This window comes from Plectropomus leopardus, chromosome 11 (genome assembly GCF_008729295.1).
Source record: "Plectropomus leopardus isolate mb chromosome 11, YSFRI_Pleo_2.0, whole genome shotgun sequence".
NCBI lineage: Eukaryota > Metazoa > Chordata > Actinopteri > Perciformes > Serranidae > Plectropomus > Plectropomus leopardus.
In genome coordinates this window covers 17,285,206-17,302,089 of record NC_056473.1, presented here as the reverse complement: position 1 = coordinate 17,302,089, position 16,884 = coordinate 17,285,206, and the positions used below count along the sequence as shown (strand labels likewise).

The following is a 16,884-nucleotide window of genomic DNA, read 5'->3' as shown; positions in this document are numbered from 1 at the left end:
TACTCATTGTTTTGAAAGAAATCAAGGCAATTTAAGTTTCAAAGGGTTAAATATTTAAATCTCATGCCACTTTCTACTTTTACTCCACTACACTCCAGAGGTAAACATTGTACTTCACTACAGTTTGATAGTTTAAGTTCTTCATAGGTTAACATTTTTGAATTGTAAACATAATTTAAGAAAATGTACAAGCGCAGCTGAAACAATTATTTGATTGATCAATTGACATACAATAAATAAAAAAAATATATATAATAAATTGGCAACTATTTTGAAAATCATTCATTTCTATGGAAAAACATTTCATGATTCCATCTTCTCAAATATGAGGATTTTGATCGAAAAATTGATTTGATTTTTTTCCCCCGCATTGAGTTCCATTACTTTTAACATTTTTAAAAGATTTCCTGATTGCGCTTATGTACTTTTATTTAAGTAACATTTTCAGTGCAGGACTTTTACTTGTAACAGTGTATTTTTACAGTGTGGTATTAGTACTTTTACTGAAGTAAAGGATCTGAATACTTCTTCCACCACTGTGCCTGAGCTGCATGTTCTTATGAATGCTGAATGAGTCCAGGAGGGTTTGCCGGACAGGTAACAACAGCAGCCCGCTCACGCTTTTGAGAACTTTCAGAATGTGGGTTTCTGCTTCAGAGTCCAAAATAGATTTATTGCCAAGTAGGTTTTCACTTACAAGCAAGTTTGCTTTGGTTTTTTTGGTGCATACATTAAACATACAATAAACGTATAAAGAGGCATAAAAGTAAGGCAAAGTACTGCAACACTCAAGAACAAACATTTATAATAGAAAAATGTCAATAAAGATATGGCAAAGATACTTTTTAAATGATGTAACAAATGCGTACAATATAGCTGTGTTAGAAGAAGCTGTGCAGTTTGTGCAGGAGGTGAAAATAACAAAAAGCAGTGATTGTGCAAAAGTTCACAATAGAGCAAATATTTGCAATATGCAAAGTCATAGTCCAAGATTTGCGTTAGTGTATGTACGCATAAAGACAGTGTCTGATGGTTTGTCCTGGGCCTTGTTGATGAAGCTTACTGTTGTCGGGAGCTCTTTTTGTGGTGTGACCTTTGGTCCCACAGCCTCCTGCCAAAGAGGAGTTAACCAAGAGTTTATGTCCTGGGCGGGAGCGATCCCACATGTTTTCTGTCCACTTCAAGGTCCTGGAGGTGTAAAGGTCCTGGAAGGGAGGTAGATTGCAGCCAGTCACCTTCTCAGCAGCAGAGCATATGATACTCTGCACTCTGCCCTTGTCGTTGGCAGTGGCAGCAGCGTACCAGGTGGTGATGGAGGAGGTGAGGATGGACCCGGATGGCAGTGAAGAAGTTCATCATTATTGTGTTTAGCAGGTTGAACTTCTTCAGATGCCACAGGAAGTACGTCCTCTGCTGTTCTTTGTAAATAAGACAGTTGATGTTCAGATCCCACTTGAGGTCCTGTGATGAAGGAGCACAAAAACTTTTTCGCTTAGAAGTAAAGAGAGGTAGGCTATAAAGTGGTATGAAATCAGAAATCAATGAGGGTATACACAGTACTTGAGTAAATGTACTCCAACCATTTATTCAATATTTTGAGCTTTTTTCCAATTTTATCAAATCTTTTTAAGAGTTGATGTATTTTTTTAATTAAGTATCAATAACTTCTTTTAGATTTAGATTTTATTTCGAAAATGCAAAATAAATTAAAAATTAAAAATATAGGTAAGAAAACAAAACCAAAATACAAAGTATTTCATGTCCGACGCATGAATAACGCTTTTCCTGCCCCAGTGTTCACCAGTCAAATCAAGTCAATAGTTACTTGTTCGTAACTATTTGAACTGTCTTGTCATCATTTGTATCTAACACGTGTCACACTCTCAGTAGTTCACATGTCGCAGCTGGCTCAGGATGTGGATATGTTTTTATTAGATTGTTGTTAGATTTCTGTTTTGTCTAATTAGTTGAGCTTCCCCCTTCGGGGTTGAAGTACTGCTGGGTCGGAATCAGTGGTGTAGAGCAGTTGTTTCTATCGATTAATAAACTGATAACCCTTTGAAGTTATATGGATATTTCATATTATATTCAATGCATTACAAACATGAGTCGGTCTCAGCCAGACCGTATTTCCTACTTTGTACAAAAAAAAACAACAAAAGCCCAAATTATGTTAGTTCTATTAAATTTATTTGGGAACTTGGGAAAAAATAATTTATTTTTTGTTTGTTTGGTTTTGTTTTTGTTTGTTTAAAACTACAGTACCACATTAAATATTTCATAAGGAGCTGTTTTGGTTTTATATGCTACTGAGAAGACACCTCAGAAGATGGGTCACGCAGGTATAGCTCCACCAATGTTCAAAGTCAAAGAGCGATCATACGTTATGATGTTAGTTTAAATAAATAAATGATGTAAAATTACAATCAAAAAGTCATAGACATTTCTCTAACGAAAACATACTGAATCGTGTATAGTATTCAACAGAATCACAAATTTTGAGAACAGTCTGAGCAGTCTAGAGCAACTGATAAACTGTACAATAAGCCTATCCCCAAACACTTAATGCAAAACGACAGGAAGTTTTGCATTAATTGATTGATTTGGATGAATTTTAAGCAGGTTATTTAGGCTATATTGCATCATCACAACATGTCCTGGCATTTTAGGAGCTTTTTGTAAGATTCTCTGTCTGTTTTATGTCTTGTTTTATTTCTAAACAACAAGCTTCTTTAAAGAATTCAGTGTTTTCTTCTCACTGAAGCTTGATAATTGCTCTGTCAGCTTGTTGGTTGTATAAAGGGCCGATCAGACCGAAAGGTGTCGCTAGAACCAGAAAAAACGTTATTTCCCTTTGGTTCAGAGCGCCTGTTGGGCACTCCCGTCTTGTTGCAGCACAACACATTTTTCTGGTGGTTTTTTGGGCACGCATCAAGTTAAATTTTCAGTTTAAGGCATGGAGTCGCACCTATTGTCAGTGTCACTTTTGGCCTGGCGTACACAGTATGCCAATGCAGCTCCACTCCACAGGTGCTCCCAGCTGTTTTTTCAGATGCAAGGTGCTTTTGGAGCGGTTGCACCTGGCGCGATGCGTCTCAGTGTGATCAGCCCCTAACAGCGTACTTAATATAGCTTGCGTTCAGATCTTCAACGTGTTCTTATCCTGAGAAAGTTTATGTCTTGAATAATAACCTAAACAAAAATTTATTCAGTTTTCTTCACAGAAATGGATCAAAGGCTGAGATATAGGCCTATGTATCTTTTCAAAAATGTTTTCTTATACCCCCTAAATCCCAAAGGTCTCGCTACCCTCAGTGAAGCTTTGGTGACCCCTGGTGCTAGTCGGGACCCCTACGTTGGGAACCACTGGTGTTAGAGCACTGTTTGTCATATTGGCATCTATGTGCTCTGTGTCAGTATTACAGGGGAGTTGTAAAAGATTTTTTGAATAAATATTTGTATAAATTCAGTTTTTGTGTTTTTGTCATCACATAGGCCTATAATACATATTCATTCATATTTCCCATTAAAATGACCACCATCTACACCTGCTGCTTCTTTACAGCGCCCTCAGTCCTCTCCAGAGACACACCAGGAAATTTCAACATCAGCATTTCCAAAAGGGTAAAGTTCGGTGTGAGTGAAAGATCATGTGACAAGACAAAGGCCCCAAGCCGCTTCTGAATGTGTGCTGTGACACAAAATGTCCTTTTTTGCTCACAGTGTGCTTTCTATTCTACATTTAATCTGTTTTATTTTCAGACAGTTTACAAATTGTTCTTTTGTTTCATTTAAAGAACAATAGCAATTAATAATTAACAATTAATAAAAAAAACAGCACAGGAAATGTTACTATTTTTTACACATGTAAAATATATTAAATGCTGAACTACAACACATTATAAGTAAATTCATTAATTTACAAACTTTTAAACCTAAATAATGCATATTATACATTTCTTTAATTATTTATTCCAGTTTATCCCTTCATGATTCATTTTCTAAAATATGTCACCCCCAAACTTGAAAAAGTTGTTGTTGTTGTGTTTTGCAAACAAAATCGAGTTTTAAATGGCTTTTAAGGCTAAAAACCCATGAGACATCACTGCAAAGGAATTACTGATTGATAGATTGATTTATTTCATTTATTTTGTATCTGCTCTATGTCAACGTGGACATTGGTTTTAACAAATTCAAAAAGAATCCAACTTTAAAACCGTATTTCGAACACCGGAAATGATCGAGTTTGAAACCATGGACTACAATCCCCACAACCCAGTTGACGCCTCCGTCATGGACTCCAACCAATGGCTGATTGCGTTTGGGTCACGCGATCACCAGTGCAGCAGATTTGAATTGTTTGTATGCTTATGTGTTTTCGTGTCGCAGTTTGAATGCGAAGAAGAAAAGAAGATCTGTGAGTTTTCAGAAAACCTTGAGGTTTGTATTTTTTAAATTTAATTAAAGTGTAACGCACGTAAGCCAAACCTAATGTTGAAATTCTCCGTTTAAAGCTAATATCAGTTAACCTTTGATAGAGCTAATGATAGTGAGCTAACGGGCATGCATGCTAACGTTAAAGTTAGCATGACGACTTAATCTCGTGTTTGAATTCACTTTCCTGGCTGTTTGTCGGACTTTAGTTTATTGTGTCGCTTCAGGTCTGATCCGGATCAACCTGTTTCCAACAGAAGGATGGACTGTCGAGCTGACAGCGGTAAGTTAGAACTGTGAGTCAGCATTTATGCCCAGTTTACACCATGTTCATGTGTTTTATTAACTGTTTCGTGAACCGTGTTTGTGTCTCTGGACAGATCTGTTCCTTCTGACTGACGAGAAGTTTGACTTCGATGTGTCTCTGTCACCTGCCAGGTAGGAAACTGCTGACAGTTTCGGATGGAGCCAGAATCATCAATACTCAGTAGTATTAGTAGGAAGTATTATCCCCCTCTCTTCTCCCCCCACCTTTCAGTTTTAGCTTGGTATGTTCCTTAAATCTCTGAAATGACTTTTCAGCTGCCAAAGTTAAAGCTTCAGCTTTATATCAATATACCACAAAGCAGTGATACTCAACCTACGGCCTGCGGCCAAATCAGTACATAATTTGAAATGATGGACTACAATTAAAACTAAAGCCATTCACACTGGGAGTTGTTTTGTACTTATACATAACACATATGTTATACATAAGATGCTGGAGTGCATAAAATAGCATCAAAATAGAGCTTCTTTTATAAAAAAGTGCCAGTGGAGGATCCCCTGTGCCCCCCTCAACAGAGGTCCTAGCCAAGCGCCAAATGTCCTAAAATCGAAGGAATGACCTCAATCTTAGAAATGTGCTAGAACCCTAGAAGCGTCCTAAAATGCTCTAAAATCCAGGAAATATCCCAAAATCCTAGAAACATGCATGAGGCTATCGCGACTAGCCCCCAGGCACCAGTCATTTTGCAAAGGTGGCCCCTAAGCAAAGCAAGCTTACTATCCCTGCTGTATAGGGTTGCAAAACTAAAATGCAGTTGTAGCCAGTGTTGGAATGTTACAAAGTACATTTAGTCAAGTGCTGTGCATGAGTACAATTTTGACACACTTTGACACGAATGTTTTTATTTTATGCTACTTTATGTTTCTACTTCACTACATTTCAGAGAGAAATATTGTACATTTTACTCCACCACAATTACATCACATTAGTTGTTCATTACATACATAATTTAAAAACATGATATATTTAGGGCTGAAAATAACGTTTTTGTCCACCTACCATTGGCTGGTAGATTGCAAAAGAGAAGTAAAAAAGCAAAACTAAATGCATTAACAAGACATAGTCAGTTAAATACATCTATGTGGAGGTCTTATCTTTTTGTTTGTTTTGCAAATATGTTATTAAAAAAAATGAAATTTCAACTTCAAATCTTATAGTTGTAAAAAATTGAGCTCAGTTTTGGAGCTGTCTTGAGTTTGCACGTCTGAGTTTTAGCTCTTTGTTTTGAATCTTTGCTGTTCTGAGCTTTTCGTGTTTCTCTCAGCTGTGATGTCTCTCTCTCTCCTCTGCAGCTCCAAAGGTGATGAAGATGAAGATGAGGTGTTTGTGGGCCCAGTCAGCCATAAAGAGAGGTGCATCTCTGTTAACGTGGTGTCTCGGCTTGAAGGCGGCGGTAGGGGCATGCGGGTGAGCTGGAGTCCACTGAGCGGCGATCAGCTGGAGGCTGTGTGTCAGGAAGCCCACAAACTAGCTGACCAGCTGCAGTGTGGTGAACTGAGCCAGTTACACAGCGAGGACGTCAAGACCAACAGTACGACCACCGACACCGCAGCTGACAGAGATGAGTTCGTCCAGGATGCCGAGGCCAAGCTGGGTGTGCTCGATCAGACCGCCAGTGCACTCAGCCCAATCAAACGGCAGACCTTCTGTGTGCAGGACAGTCCCATGAAGCAGCTTCCACCTGCTGTCCAGCGCCAAATGCAGAGAGGAAGTAGCTCTAACTTAGTCCAGTCCACTCGCCCCGGCAACTCAGCTCTATCCACTTGGCGTGCCAGCACAGCTTCGTCCACCCGCCCCACTGCCACCTCTAGACTCAGCACCTCTAGACTCAGCACCTCCAGCCCTGCGGCTGGGATCAAACCTCAGCCCAGGACAGGGCTGCGAGGGAAAGCCACGCTGGGGGTTGGTGTCGTGCTGCCAAGCAAACCGGCTGCCCCAACAACGTCCTGTTCAGCCAGTAAGAGCAGAGTGGAGAAAACCAGACTGCAACCACCGAGCAAAGTAGGAGAGGAGTTTGTTTTTTTACTTTTCAGTTCACTGTTGAAACATTCAGTCTATCTTGATGGTGCCATCAGCCTGTAATTAAGCAATATCACACTCAAGGTCGTGCTGTGATTATCTTCAGCAGGTCAACCTTAGAGTCCCTGTCGGTCAAGCTCCAACACAACTGCTGCCCTTGTTATTTTCATTCCCCAAAACTCCCACACATACACAAGCCCCGAAAAGAGTGGAAGTTCCCCCCATAACGCTTCCTGCCCTAGGGCAACTCAAGAGGGAGATACAATATTGAACCGTCTGTTACACTACAATCTGTGGTAACGTTAGTTAAATACCACCCATTAATGTAGGCATAATTTAAGGTTAAGAGCAGCTGTAAAGCGGAGTGACACATGCATAGTCCCGGTGCTGTTGTACTGTATATCAGCACTCATTGAGGGCCTCCTGACCAAGCAATTTGATTGGTCAGGAGGCTAACTGGCAGATCTCTAGTTGGACTTCTCCACCGCAGGAAGTCACCAACCTGTGACCTGGTTCTTCTTTGAACCAGAGCTTTCAGAACATTTTGAGGCTTTGGTACGAGGTACTTTTTGTGTTTCCACTGTGTTTTACCTTAAATCAGAAAATAATGTAGCTGAAGTACAGAACAGCTGTGACGATGTAGTGTTTGGTCTCAAACCAACCAAAGTTTTTGGGCAAACATTTTCTTTTAAATGTCTGTATGCCCCTTTGCATAATTTGGTGTTTTCTCTCTAAATTGGAGGTTTTTGTGCATCTGTGAGTTCTTATTTTCCTCAGTAGCAGTTTGATTCGCAGGGTGGATAATTGAACAGTCGGTCCGTTCACAGCTGATCTGATCAGTGGAAAAGCAAAGACAAAGACTACATGTTACAGGTCATAAAGTTCCTGTGAAAAAGTGTAATTATGTTTTCGCTGTTAGGTGTTTGTGTGTCTTTGTTTCTCTCTGGAAGCTACAATTGTCTGCTGAGAGTCGCTAGTGTTATCTCAAAGCAATACTTTAACAATTTTAGGAAATAGTTTGTTGTGGACAGTTTGCACAAAGATAGGAGAATCCAGAAATTTGTGTTTATCATCTGTCTGCTTTTTTTTTCCCTCTTGTTTTAGGCAGTGGGGAGTTGGAGGCGTAGTCCGTGCTCTCGCTCCTCCAGCAGGGCGGGGTCATGTGAGGATCTGCTCTCTGATTCAGCGAGCGTGGCGTCTGACATCAGCGACTCCTCCCTTAACTCCAGTCTGCTGGGAAAGCGTGCGCTGGCTCCGCCCACCAAGGTAACACACCTCTTCAAAATCAGGCCCCCAGTAAGCGCACTTTGCTTTGAAGCCAATTTTTATTGTGGCTGAAGAGCGGTACTGCGATTTCTGGAGTCTGTCACATGATGCCATTAGGCCCAAAAAGTCTTTTTCCTGTAGACTTGCATCAATAAAGAAACGTCTATAAATCAGTGGATACATTTCTTTTAGTGTCATAACTTGAGGAAATGGCTAGTTTCTCTATCAAGATTGAATCATTTCCGTCCAATAACATTTTTAAAGTCTGAAAGAGCCACAAGATTAAATTATTCAATCCCTTTTAAAGCTAGCGAAGCACTTAGCCAGAAGTTAGCTGCTCCAGTGGTGGAAGTGGGACACTTGGCTGTGCACAACTGATGTAAAATTGGTTTGATTTCTTTCAAAAACACAGGAAAAAAATATGAAAAGAAACTTGCCAAGAGATGTCCTGCAAACTGCAAATAATGAGTAAAAGGTGACAAGAAAATGACTTAAAAATTAACTAGAAGATATTAGATATTCTCAAAATGGGTGAAAATTACCAGACTATATTTATAATTATGATATTAATTTTAATATTTATTTTTTTAATATTAATTCATTTATAATTAGTTAATGAAGTCACAGAAAGGTAAAAAAAAATAGCATTTTTTTATAGCAATTTTCTTGTATTTTATTATTATTGTTATTATTCTTATAACTTTTTGTTGTCTTTGTTTTGATGTGATGCACTCGGTGCATGTAATTTCTTCTTGCTAGTTTTTGGCCATTTCTAGTCAAGTTGCTTGTCGCCCTCTTCCTACATTTTTAAAAGAAATCAAGGCACTTTGCTATTGACAAGGGTCAATACTACTGCGTTCAGAATGGATGTTGTTGTCGTGGAAATCTGGTCAAACAGTTCCCCCTGTTGGACAGAGTGAGTCACTGCAGCCAAACTCATTAAATTAAACTGATGATATTAATTGTGTGTATTATTTAAAACATCATGGTAAAGTGTGGAAATAACTGATAATCTTTTCTCTGTCAGAGTGCTGTGAGGAACCTGTCAGGTGTGAAAGCCCCGCCTCCCCAGAGGAGGAAGGTGACAGAGAGGAAGAACACGTCCTCATCCTCGTCATCAGTGTCCAGCTTCAACTCCAGCATGTCTCTGTCCCCAGCTAAAGGTACGCTAAAAACCTGTTCTCACTGAGCAGTCTGGTTGCGGATGATACCAACAGTACCATTCCTCTCTGTTTCATTTTTTTGTCACTCCTCTGTTGGGGTACCAGTGTATCAGTGTAGTACTTTTAGAGCCAAAAGTAACACCTACGAAAATGCACCTAGACCTTGGAATCTGTTTCGTGTTTCCATCGCAGACAGTACTCTTACATGTGGGCGGGGTTGTTGTCACTCACTGCTTCAGCAACATTCGCTGTATTTCCGACACAGAGTGGAATCTGCACCCCGTTAATCGTCCACAGAAAGGGGCTGCACTGTGACATTTTCAGAACAAAAAGTTTTCACTAGAATAAAGCGGAGTAATTTTTTAAGTTACGATGCTGATGTTTAATCCAGCACAGATCTTGCTGTGAGCGGTTTCATTTTCTTTCTACTGAACTACATCACCCAACTGCATCATTGCAAAGGAAGAAGAAGGAAGCGTGCGTCTACTCATGGACAAAAAGGCTCGTGACAGCGTGAGATGTTAACATTAATGCTGCTCTTGGCTGAGCTGTAACGTTAGCTAGCGCAGAGGTGCCAGGTGAGTTCGTAGTAGATGCATGCTTCCTTATGCACAGTGATACGGTTGGCAAATGTAGTTCATTTGAAAGAAGAGTTTCTACATGAAACTGATAACAAAAAGATCTGTAGTTGCTGTTGATCTTAGACATTGGACTCTGGGCCGATTAAGGCATTTTTCACCGATCAGGATTGGGATTATTTATTTTAAAAAGCAAACCAAATCCTTTTTTTGTGTGTCTGTGTCAGGTGTCAAAGTGCACCCTACGTCAACTCTCATCCACTCAGCTGTCTCTGTTTCTCCCGCTGTTAAGCTCCCCTGTGTGTGTCAGAGCAGCGGCTGAGCTTCAACCACTGCAAAACATCACACACCGCTAACGAAAACGCAGTATATTTACAGAAAATATGAGCGCTCGCTTCATTTCATATCGGTGTGAGGCAAGTGTTTTGCCCTTCAACTATAGCGCACAGTGTTTCTCCATCCTGCTTGGAGGAGAGGAGAGCAGCACAGAGCTTAAACAACCTCACCACTGCAAGTATGCAAGCTCCGCGAGCAGAATGCCAATAATAAAAAACTCAAGGGAATACAGTTCATTTGTGTAAGTATCCGATCGGGATTCTCTATCGGCAGACACTCAATATGAAATGATTCGGATTGGGGGCAAAAGAAGGTGATCAGGACAATCCCGCCTGTTGAGTTTTTTTCAAATGCATTTTTTGGAGTTTTGAGCACCACAAGTCAAGTGTTATGTAGTTCCATTATATTGGAGAGAAGGCAGACATCTCTATGGCTGATATCTCCACAACACAACTCGACAACAATCTAGCCTGATAAACGGCGCCTCGGGTAAGAGGTCAAATATGTAGTTATGATTTTGGGGGTGAACTATTTAAATACCTTTTTCTATACAGTACTTTTACTTGTAACAGAGTATTTTTATGCTGTGGTTTGGTTTTGCTACTTTTACTTGGGCAAAAGATCAACCGCTGCAGAGCTAACTGACCTGTTACCAGCTTACTGACCAGCTACCTCTATGCTAACATCACTAGCTAACTGCTAAATTATAACTTTTAAAAACAACCAGCTGGCTTGCTAATTATGAACCAGCAAGCTAAGTACCCTCCCTCCTGCTCTCATCAAGCAATCAGAACATGCAGCAGTACCGGTGTTTTTTTCTTCTCAGGTAAGCTTAACTCCTCTCTGAACCGGAGTTTGAGTGCCTCCACTGGCCCCGCCCCCAGCAGTATCAGCAGACCGGCTAATCACAGCAGACTGCGCCGCTCCACTGTCTACGCCACCGCAGAGCCAGCGTCAACCACCACTGGCCGCCGCTCGCTTTCCACACAGGCCAGGAAGCTGTCAGAGGTGGAGCGTGTCAAAGCCAACAGGTCCACGCCACTAAAAAAAGCCGAGGCCACGCCCCTCAAGCTGACCCCCACCAAGACAGTTTTGGAGAGGGCCGCTTCAAACCCCACCTCGGCCTCAGCCCGGACACAGAGCGGATTCAAGACCAAATCCAAACCAGAGGCACTGGTCCTACCAACACCCAGCGGAGGAGTCAGAGGAGTCCGCCAAGGAGATGGTAAGACGCGTCTGTTTATTCAGTCATCAGTTTGACATCAGTTTTGGCCGCCACAAATAAATGAATGTGTGGAGAAACCCTGACGTATCAAACGTCAAACGTATGACGTACTGTGTTTTTGGTACCTCAGAAGGAGCCACTTCTAGCAAAAATGCATGTCTTTTCCTGTCTATCTTTGGCTGTAGCAGTACACCGGTTTCAGGGTATACTGTAGTATAAAAACTGACGTCCATCATGTCGTATACATTTACTTATCTATGGTATTTGAAAAAAAAGATGTTAGCTATTTTCAGAAGGGAGACTATTTACACACTTTGATTTTTAAAAATGTTTTCAAGTTTCAATTACAGTAATGAAACAGTTGTTTAGCCAAAAAAGACCCTTCTGTTTCATTATTTAGGGTCATTGTACCTGATAATAATAATAATTCTGTCATACTCGGATATTGTGAAACCGTGATATTTTCGGAAACAGTTATCTTACTGTGAAATTCTCATACCGTTGCAACCCTAGTACTATCTAATAAGGGCAAAAAGGCCAAAAAAATCTCTTAAAAATCCTTAGGTTTAAACTAAATCAAGTATGTCTCTTTCTCTGTCTTTGTATTCCAGCTCCAGACGTCTCAAAGATGCTGAAGCCCAAGAGGCTGATGTCAGTGAGCAGTGTGGAGAGGTACATCACATCACATCACATCACATCACATCACATCACATCACATCACATCACATCACATCACACTTTACTGCACCAATGTCACTGTCAACTTGTATTCAGCTGAATATTTACATCAGTTATGTGTATGAAACCTCAGATTTATTGACACAGCTGAATTTGTTCTGGATTTCAAGCTCTGTAGTGTGGAAATGTCATTTTTACTCTTTGGAAACTTTTGTGAATGCAAAATGCCCACAAACAGAGAAAAACAAGTAGTCATATGTAACAATCGGGGGCGTTGAGTGTGCAAATGATCAAATCACCTGGTAAAGTCAAAATTCATTCACAAAAGCTTCTTAGCCCTTAAGAGAGCCCCTAAGGTGAAAAACTTTTGAGTAGAGAGGAGGACTTTTAAGAGGCTTAAGAGATTCTTAAACTTGGGAGAAAATAGTGAAAACAAAAAGAGGTCAAAGAAATATTCTTTAAAGTCTGAATGACAGCGAGATAATGAAACACTACAGAGTAGATGGTGCAGGGAGAATGTTTGTGGTCAGTCTTATTAGAGATGCACTCACATCTCTGACCCAACGTAATAACAAAATAATGCCAGAAATTAAGTCGGCACAACACTAAGATAAATGACAACTGGAAAAATGTTACAGTACAGCAGTGTGATCACACAAAAAAACACTTTCAGACAGTATGTTTACATTCACAGTTAAGTCGAGCTGTGGCTATAGCTTGATTAGGCCATGTAATTGGACCCATTTGACCCATTCGGGTCAAAGCCCAGAATGGGGACTACGGAGCATGCGCAGAACGCCTAGGGCCACTTTAAGTCCAGTTGAGGCAGTACACCGGTTTCAGGGTATACTGTAGTATAAAACTGACGTCCATCATGTCGTATACATTTACTCATCTATGGTATTTGAAAAAAAAGATGTTAGCTATTTTCAGAAGGGAGACTATTTACACACTTTGATTTTTAAAAATGTAATTTTTGAGTGTGATTTCAGTTGGACTAACATGTTTACATGTATTTTAAAAGTCCAGTTTTAGTCAGAATAACACAATAAATTAACTTCTTCTAACATAATGTAAACGTATCAACAGTCTTATATTGTGATGCAGTTCATTTCATTTGCACTGGGTGTCCACACCTTGCGGGTTCGCAAAAGGGCGTGTTTGTGACAACCAATCACACCTGTTTGCATAATATCTAGTAACGGGGTCACACCTCCTCACTAAGATAAAAGTTTCTGTCTATCCTTGCTCAGAGTTGCTCTGAGACCTTTCCTAAATCCCTCCTAAGCCAGGACTCCTTGCTGGAAATCTTTAGTCTGAGATAGGAGCTCTCTGAGAGTATTCTCAGTGTTTGTAAGTACGGTCATTGGTTTGTTGCAAAGTAGATCTTGACATTTTTCTTTAAAATTGGCCTTGGTGTTTTGGTTGATAACAATAAATAGTCAGATACAATAAAATGTAAATAGAAATTAAAACAAATACTGCAAAAGCAAAAAAACATGAATCTACGATTGAAAAAAATATGTTTCGAATTGACAGACCTGTGCAGTTTTTTGCAAAATATCAATCAGGGATTTTGCAAACTTCACAGTATAAAGTATAAGAAATATTAGACAATAAAATACCTACTTTTAACACCTGTACCATTGGTCCTCTAACTGTGTGCTTCCTTTGAAGTTTGGTTTGCTGGGTTTCTATCCTACCTATCGTTCTGAAAGCTGTGATCAATAAACGCCTTCCTCTTCTGTAGTCTTCCTCAGAAGCTCTCTGCTGGTCCTCTGACGCCCTCTGCTGGCAACTGTGGGCTGCTGCAGGGGAAGGCACGGCGTCCCTCCGCCCTTCCTACCCCAGTCAAGCGCAGGACATCTGCCATCCCCCTCGCCACGCCTACAAACCAGATAAGGCCCACCAGACCGCCACCAACCTCTGAGCTTGAGCCTGAGCTTGAACCTGAGCCTGAGCCTGAGCCTGAGCCTGAGCCTGAGCTTGCCTCAGCCAAGACAGAGAGAAGCTGCAGGTGAAAGGATTTTAACTGCTATCAACCAATAAACTGTTGATCTGATCTGTAAGGGGGCAGTCCTGCTGCACCACATTGCCTGCCTATTTCCATGACAGCCCATGCAGAGGTCTCACTTTGTTTTTTTTTTTTGTGTGTGTGTGTGTGTGTGTGTGTGTTTGTAGCCCCGCCCACACAGATACACAGGAGGTGGAGTCCGTTCATGCCCCTGACATCCAGCCCTTCTGTCTGGAGGAGGAGGAAGAGGAGGAGCATGCTGCCCTGCCCTCCAGCCCCCCAAAACCTGACCAATCAGAGAGCCCGGATTCTGCGGCACAGAGTCAGGGTGAAACAGAGCCCAGTACGAACCTGATCGAACTGGAAACAACAGAGCAAAGCAAGACACAGGAGGTCAGAGGTCACACACCAGGCATCTGCCGTGTGTGTGTGTGTGTGTGTGTGTGTGTGTGTGTGTGTGTGTGTGTGTGTGTGTACAGTACTGTGCAAAAATCTTAGGCCACCATAGATTTTTTAGTTTTAGAAAAGTTGTAATGAGGACATAATATATACATTTATTGCTTAGTCTCTTTTATGAAGATACAAAGAATACAGAGAACAATGTTTTAAAACAGCAAAAAAGTCAAAACAAAATGGCTTCTTCTGACTGAAGTCAATATTTAATGTGAAACATGGAATCATACAACATTAACAAAAGGTAGCTCAAATAATCAATAATGAGTTTTGGACATGTTTTGCATCCTACCTGGTGTAAATACACCAGAAGATTGCTATTGTAAATCTCATACTGCCTGCCTAAGAGAGTTCAAGACATGCTAAGTGGAAAGTGAGGTCACAGTAAATAAAAAACAAGATGGCAAATTCGAGGGTTCAAAACTTAAAGTCCGCAAACCAATGGGAAGCAACGTTCCTCATTTTTGTGGTCCATGGTAAAATGAGGTGGAAAACCTCTAACCAGAATCATGAATCTATCAGGTTTTTGGTTTTGACGCAGGTATTTGTCTTGATGCTGTTTGGTCATTAATTTTTGTGAGAAATGTTGGTCTCATCAGGGGTTTGTGGACTCGTCGTTAGGGTTGGTCACTTCCTCTTGCTGTTTATGTCTGTTATTTGGTCTACTTTCTTTCCTTGTGCTGCTGCAACAATTGAATTTCCCTGCAGGTCATGAGTAAGTCTTATCTTACGTTACCTTAGGACCTCAGAGATTGTCATCACTGTGACGCTTTCTCTGTTCTCGCCTCCTCAGGTTCTCCTGTTGGATCTTCCCGCTCCGTCTCTGCAGCCTCAAGAGAAACTGCTCATCGACTTGACCAACACTCCCGACCTGATCCGGACCAGCAGCAAGACCTGCACCACAACTCAGGTAACTGACACACCATCTGGTTAAATCCACCGTCACACTGAAATATCACAGCATTCTTCTATGAAGGTAGATAACATGTCCAAAAATAGTGCACCTTTAGTCTGGCGCTTTATAGATTTTAAAGGGTCTTTACATTTTAAACCACAGTGTTTTTCTAACTTGTGACAGAATCCCTTGACTTCAGACTTTTAAATCATTTTAATTTACCTATTAACAATGATTTAGTAAGTTTATTTTTAGGAGATAAATAATAGATTAATAGAACTATTATGACAAAGTATTTTAAATTGATTATCTGTGCAATTTCAGAGGTTTTTAAGGGGTTAACCTCCCTAAACAACCTGTGTAATTATGTAGAAGGAGTAAATGTAATTCTAAGAATTATTTTATTAATTTCTTAATTTTATTTTAAGAAGTTAATTAGACTTTTTGGTGGGAAAAATGTACCAGACAAAAGTTATTTTTATGTCTAAAAACATCTTTGAATAAAAACCTGTTTGCTGGTGTCCTCAACCTGTCATTTTGTTTCAGCAGCTGATCGACCTGAGCTCTCCGCTCATCAAGTGGAGTCCAGAAGACAAGAGAGAGAACAACGCTCCACTCATCAACCTGTCCTTCTGATCCAGATCCTCCTCAAGACCTGGATCTGAGGGTCTCTGCAGTAAACTGGTCTCAGCAGGTTTCTGTCTTCAGAGAATCTAATAATTATAATCCAGTTAACGACAGAGTTTTAATCAGTGAAAAGTGTGTGTGAGTGTTTATGTTTTAAATGATGAAAATATTCAAAGGTTGCTGAAGGTTTTCTGCACCTGATTGTACTTTTATTTGTGTCCGTCTTGCTGCTCTTATTGATGTCTGAATAAATGTTGATTATGTCAATACTGTAAACGCTCCTGCTCCTGTGTGTGTTCATGTGCTGTCGACTGCTGTCCAACAGTGTGGACAACTGACATAAGTATGCCGGTGTTGAATGTAGATTGCAAAACCTACATAGTTAGTCTGCAGCTGTTTCTGGAAGCTGAATGTGAAGTGTTGAAGCTGAAGCTCTGCAGCAGTGAGCAGTTTTTTTAAAAAAATAAAATAAAATTGAGCAGCAGACTGAAATCATATCAAGATGCTGTTGGTAAATCAGGGCCCAGGGGCCGGTATGTATAAAGTCAGTAAAACTTTGGTCTTAATGCATCATAAGTTACAGCAACATACTACTGCCAGCAAGAAATGCAAATACTTGTTTTTGTGATGAGGGGTTTTCTTTAAAATGAAAGTAAAAGTAAGACAGTTTCTCTGAAAGACCGAGCTGCTAAAAGCACTTATTGATCTGCTGCACTGAGCTTGGATTATGCCGAGTCATCCTCACACTGAAAAGAAATGCTTTCCCTTTTCTCTCATGAGCCCACAAAAAGCCACTGCTGTGAGGATGTAAGATGTTATGTACAATATCTAACAGGATAAAGCAAAACAGTCCATGTTAAGTTATTTA

At 40.4% G+C, this 16,884-nt stretch overlaps 1 protein-coding gene across 2 annotated transcripts; it reads left to right on the top strand.

Annotated features, from left to right (window-relative positions):
* The first annotated feature begins 4,359 nt into the window (after positions 1 to 4,359).
* Positions 4,360 to 16,292, top strand: gtse1 (G-2 and S-phase expressed 1). Of its 2 annotated transcripts, none has more exons than XM_042495711.1 (12): positions 4,360 to 4,440; positions 4,662 to 4,717; positions 4,815 to 4,872; positions 6,055 to 6,763; positions 7,886 to 8,047; positions 9,075 to 9,210; positions 10,951 to 11,349; positions 11,961 to 12,021; positions 13,778 to 14,044; positions 14,209 to 14,434; positions 15,288 to 15,404; positions 15,939 to 16,292. In XM_042495711.1, exons 2-12 carry the CDS (start codon positions 4,696 to 4,698, stop codon positions 16,023 to 16,025), a joined length of 2,244 nt encoding a protein of 747 aa, XP_042351645.1. In that variant the 5' UTR covers positions 4,360 to 4,440; positions 4,662 to 4,695; the 3' UTR covers positions 16,026 to 16,292. The 2 variants fall into 2 exon arrangements, with proteins under 2 accessions (XP_042351645.1, XP_042351644.1); XM_042495710.1 differs by having other exon boundaries at positions 15,936 to 16,292.
* The last annotated feature ends 592 nt before the right edge of the window (positions 16,293 to 16,884 follow it).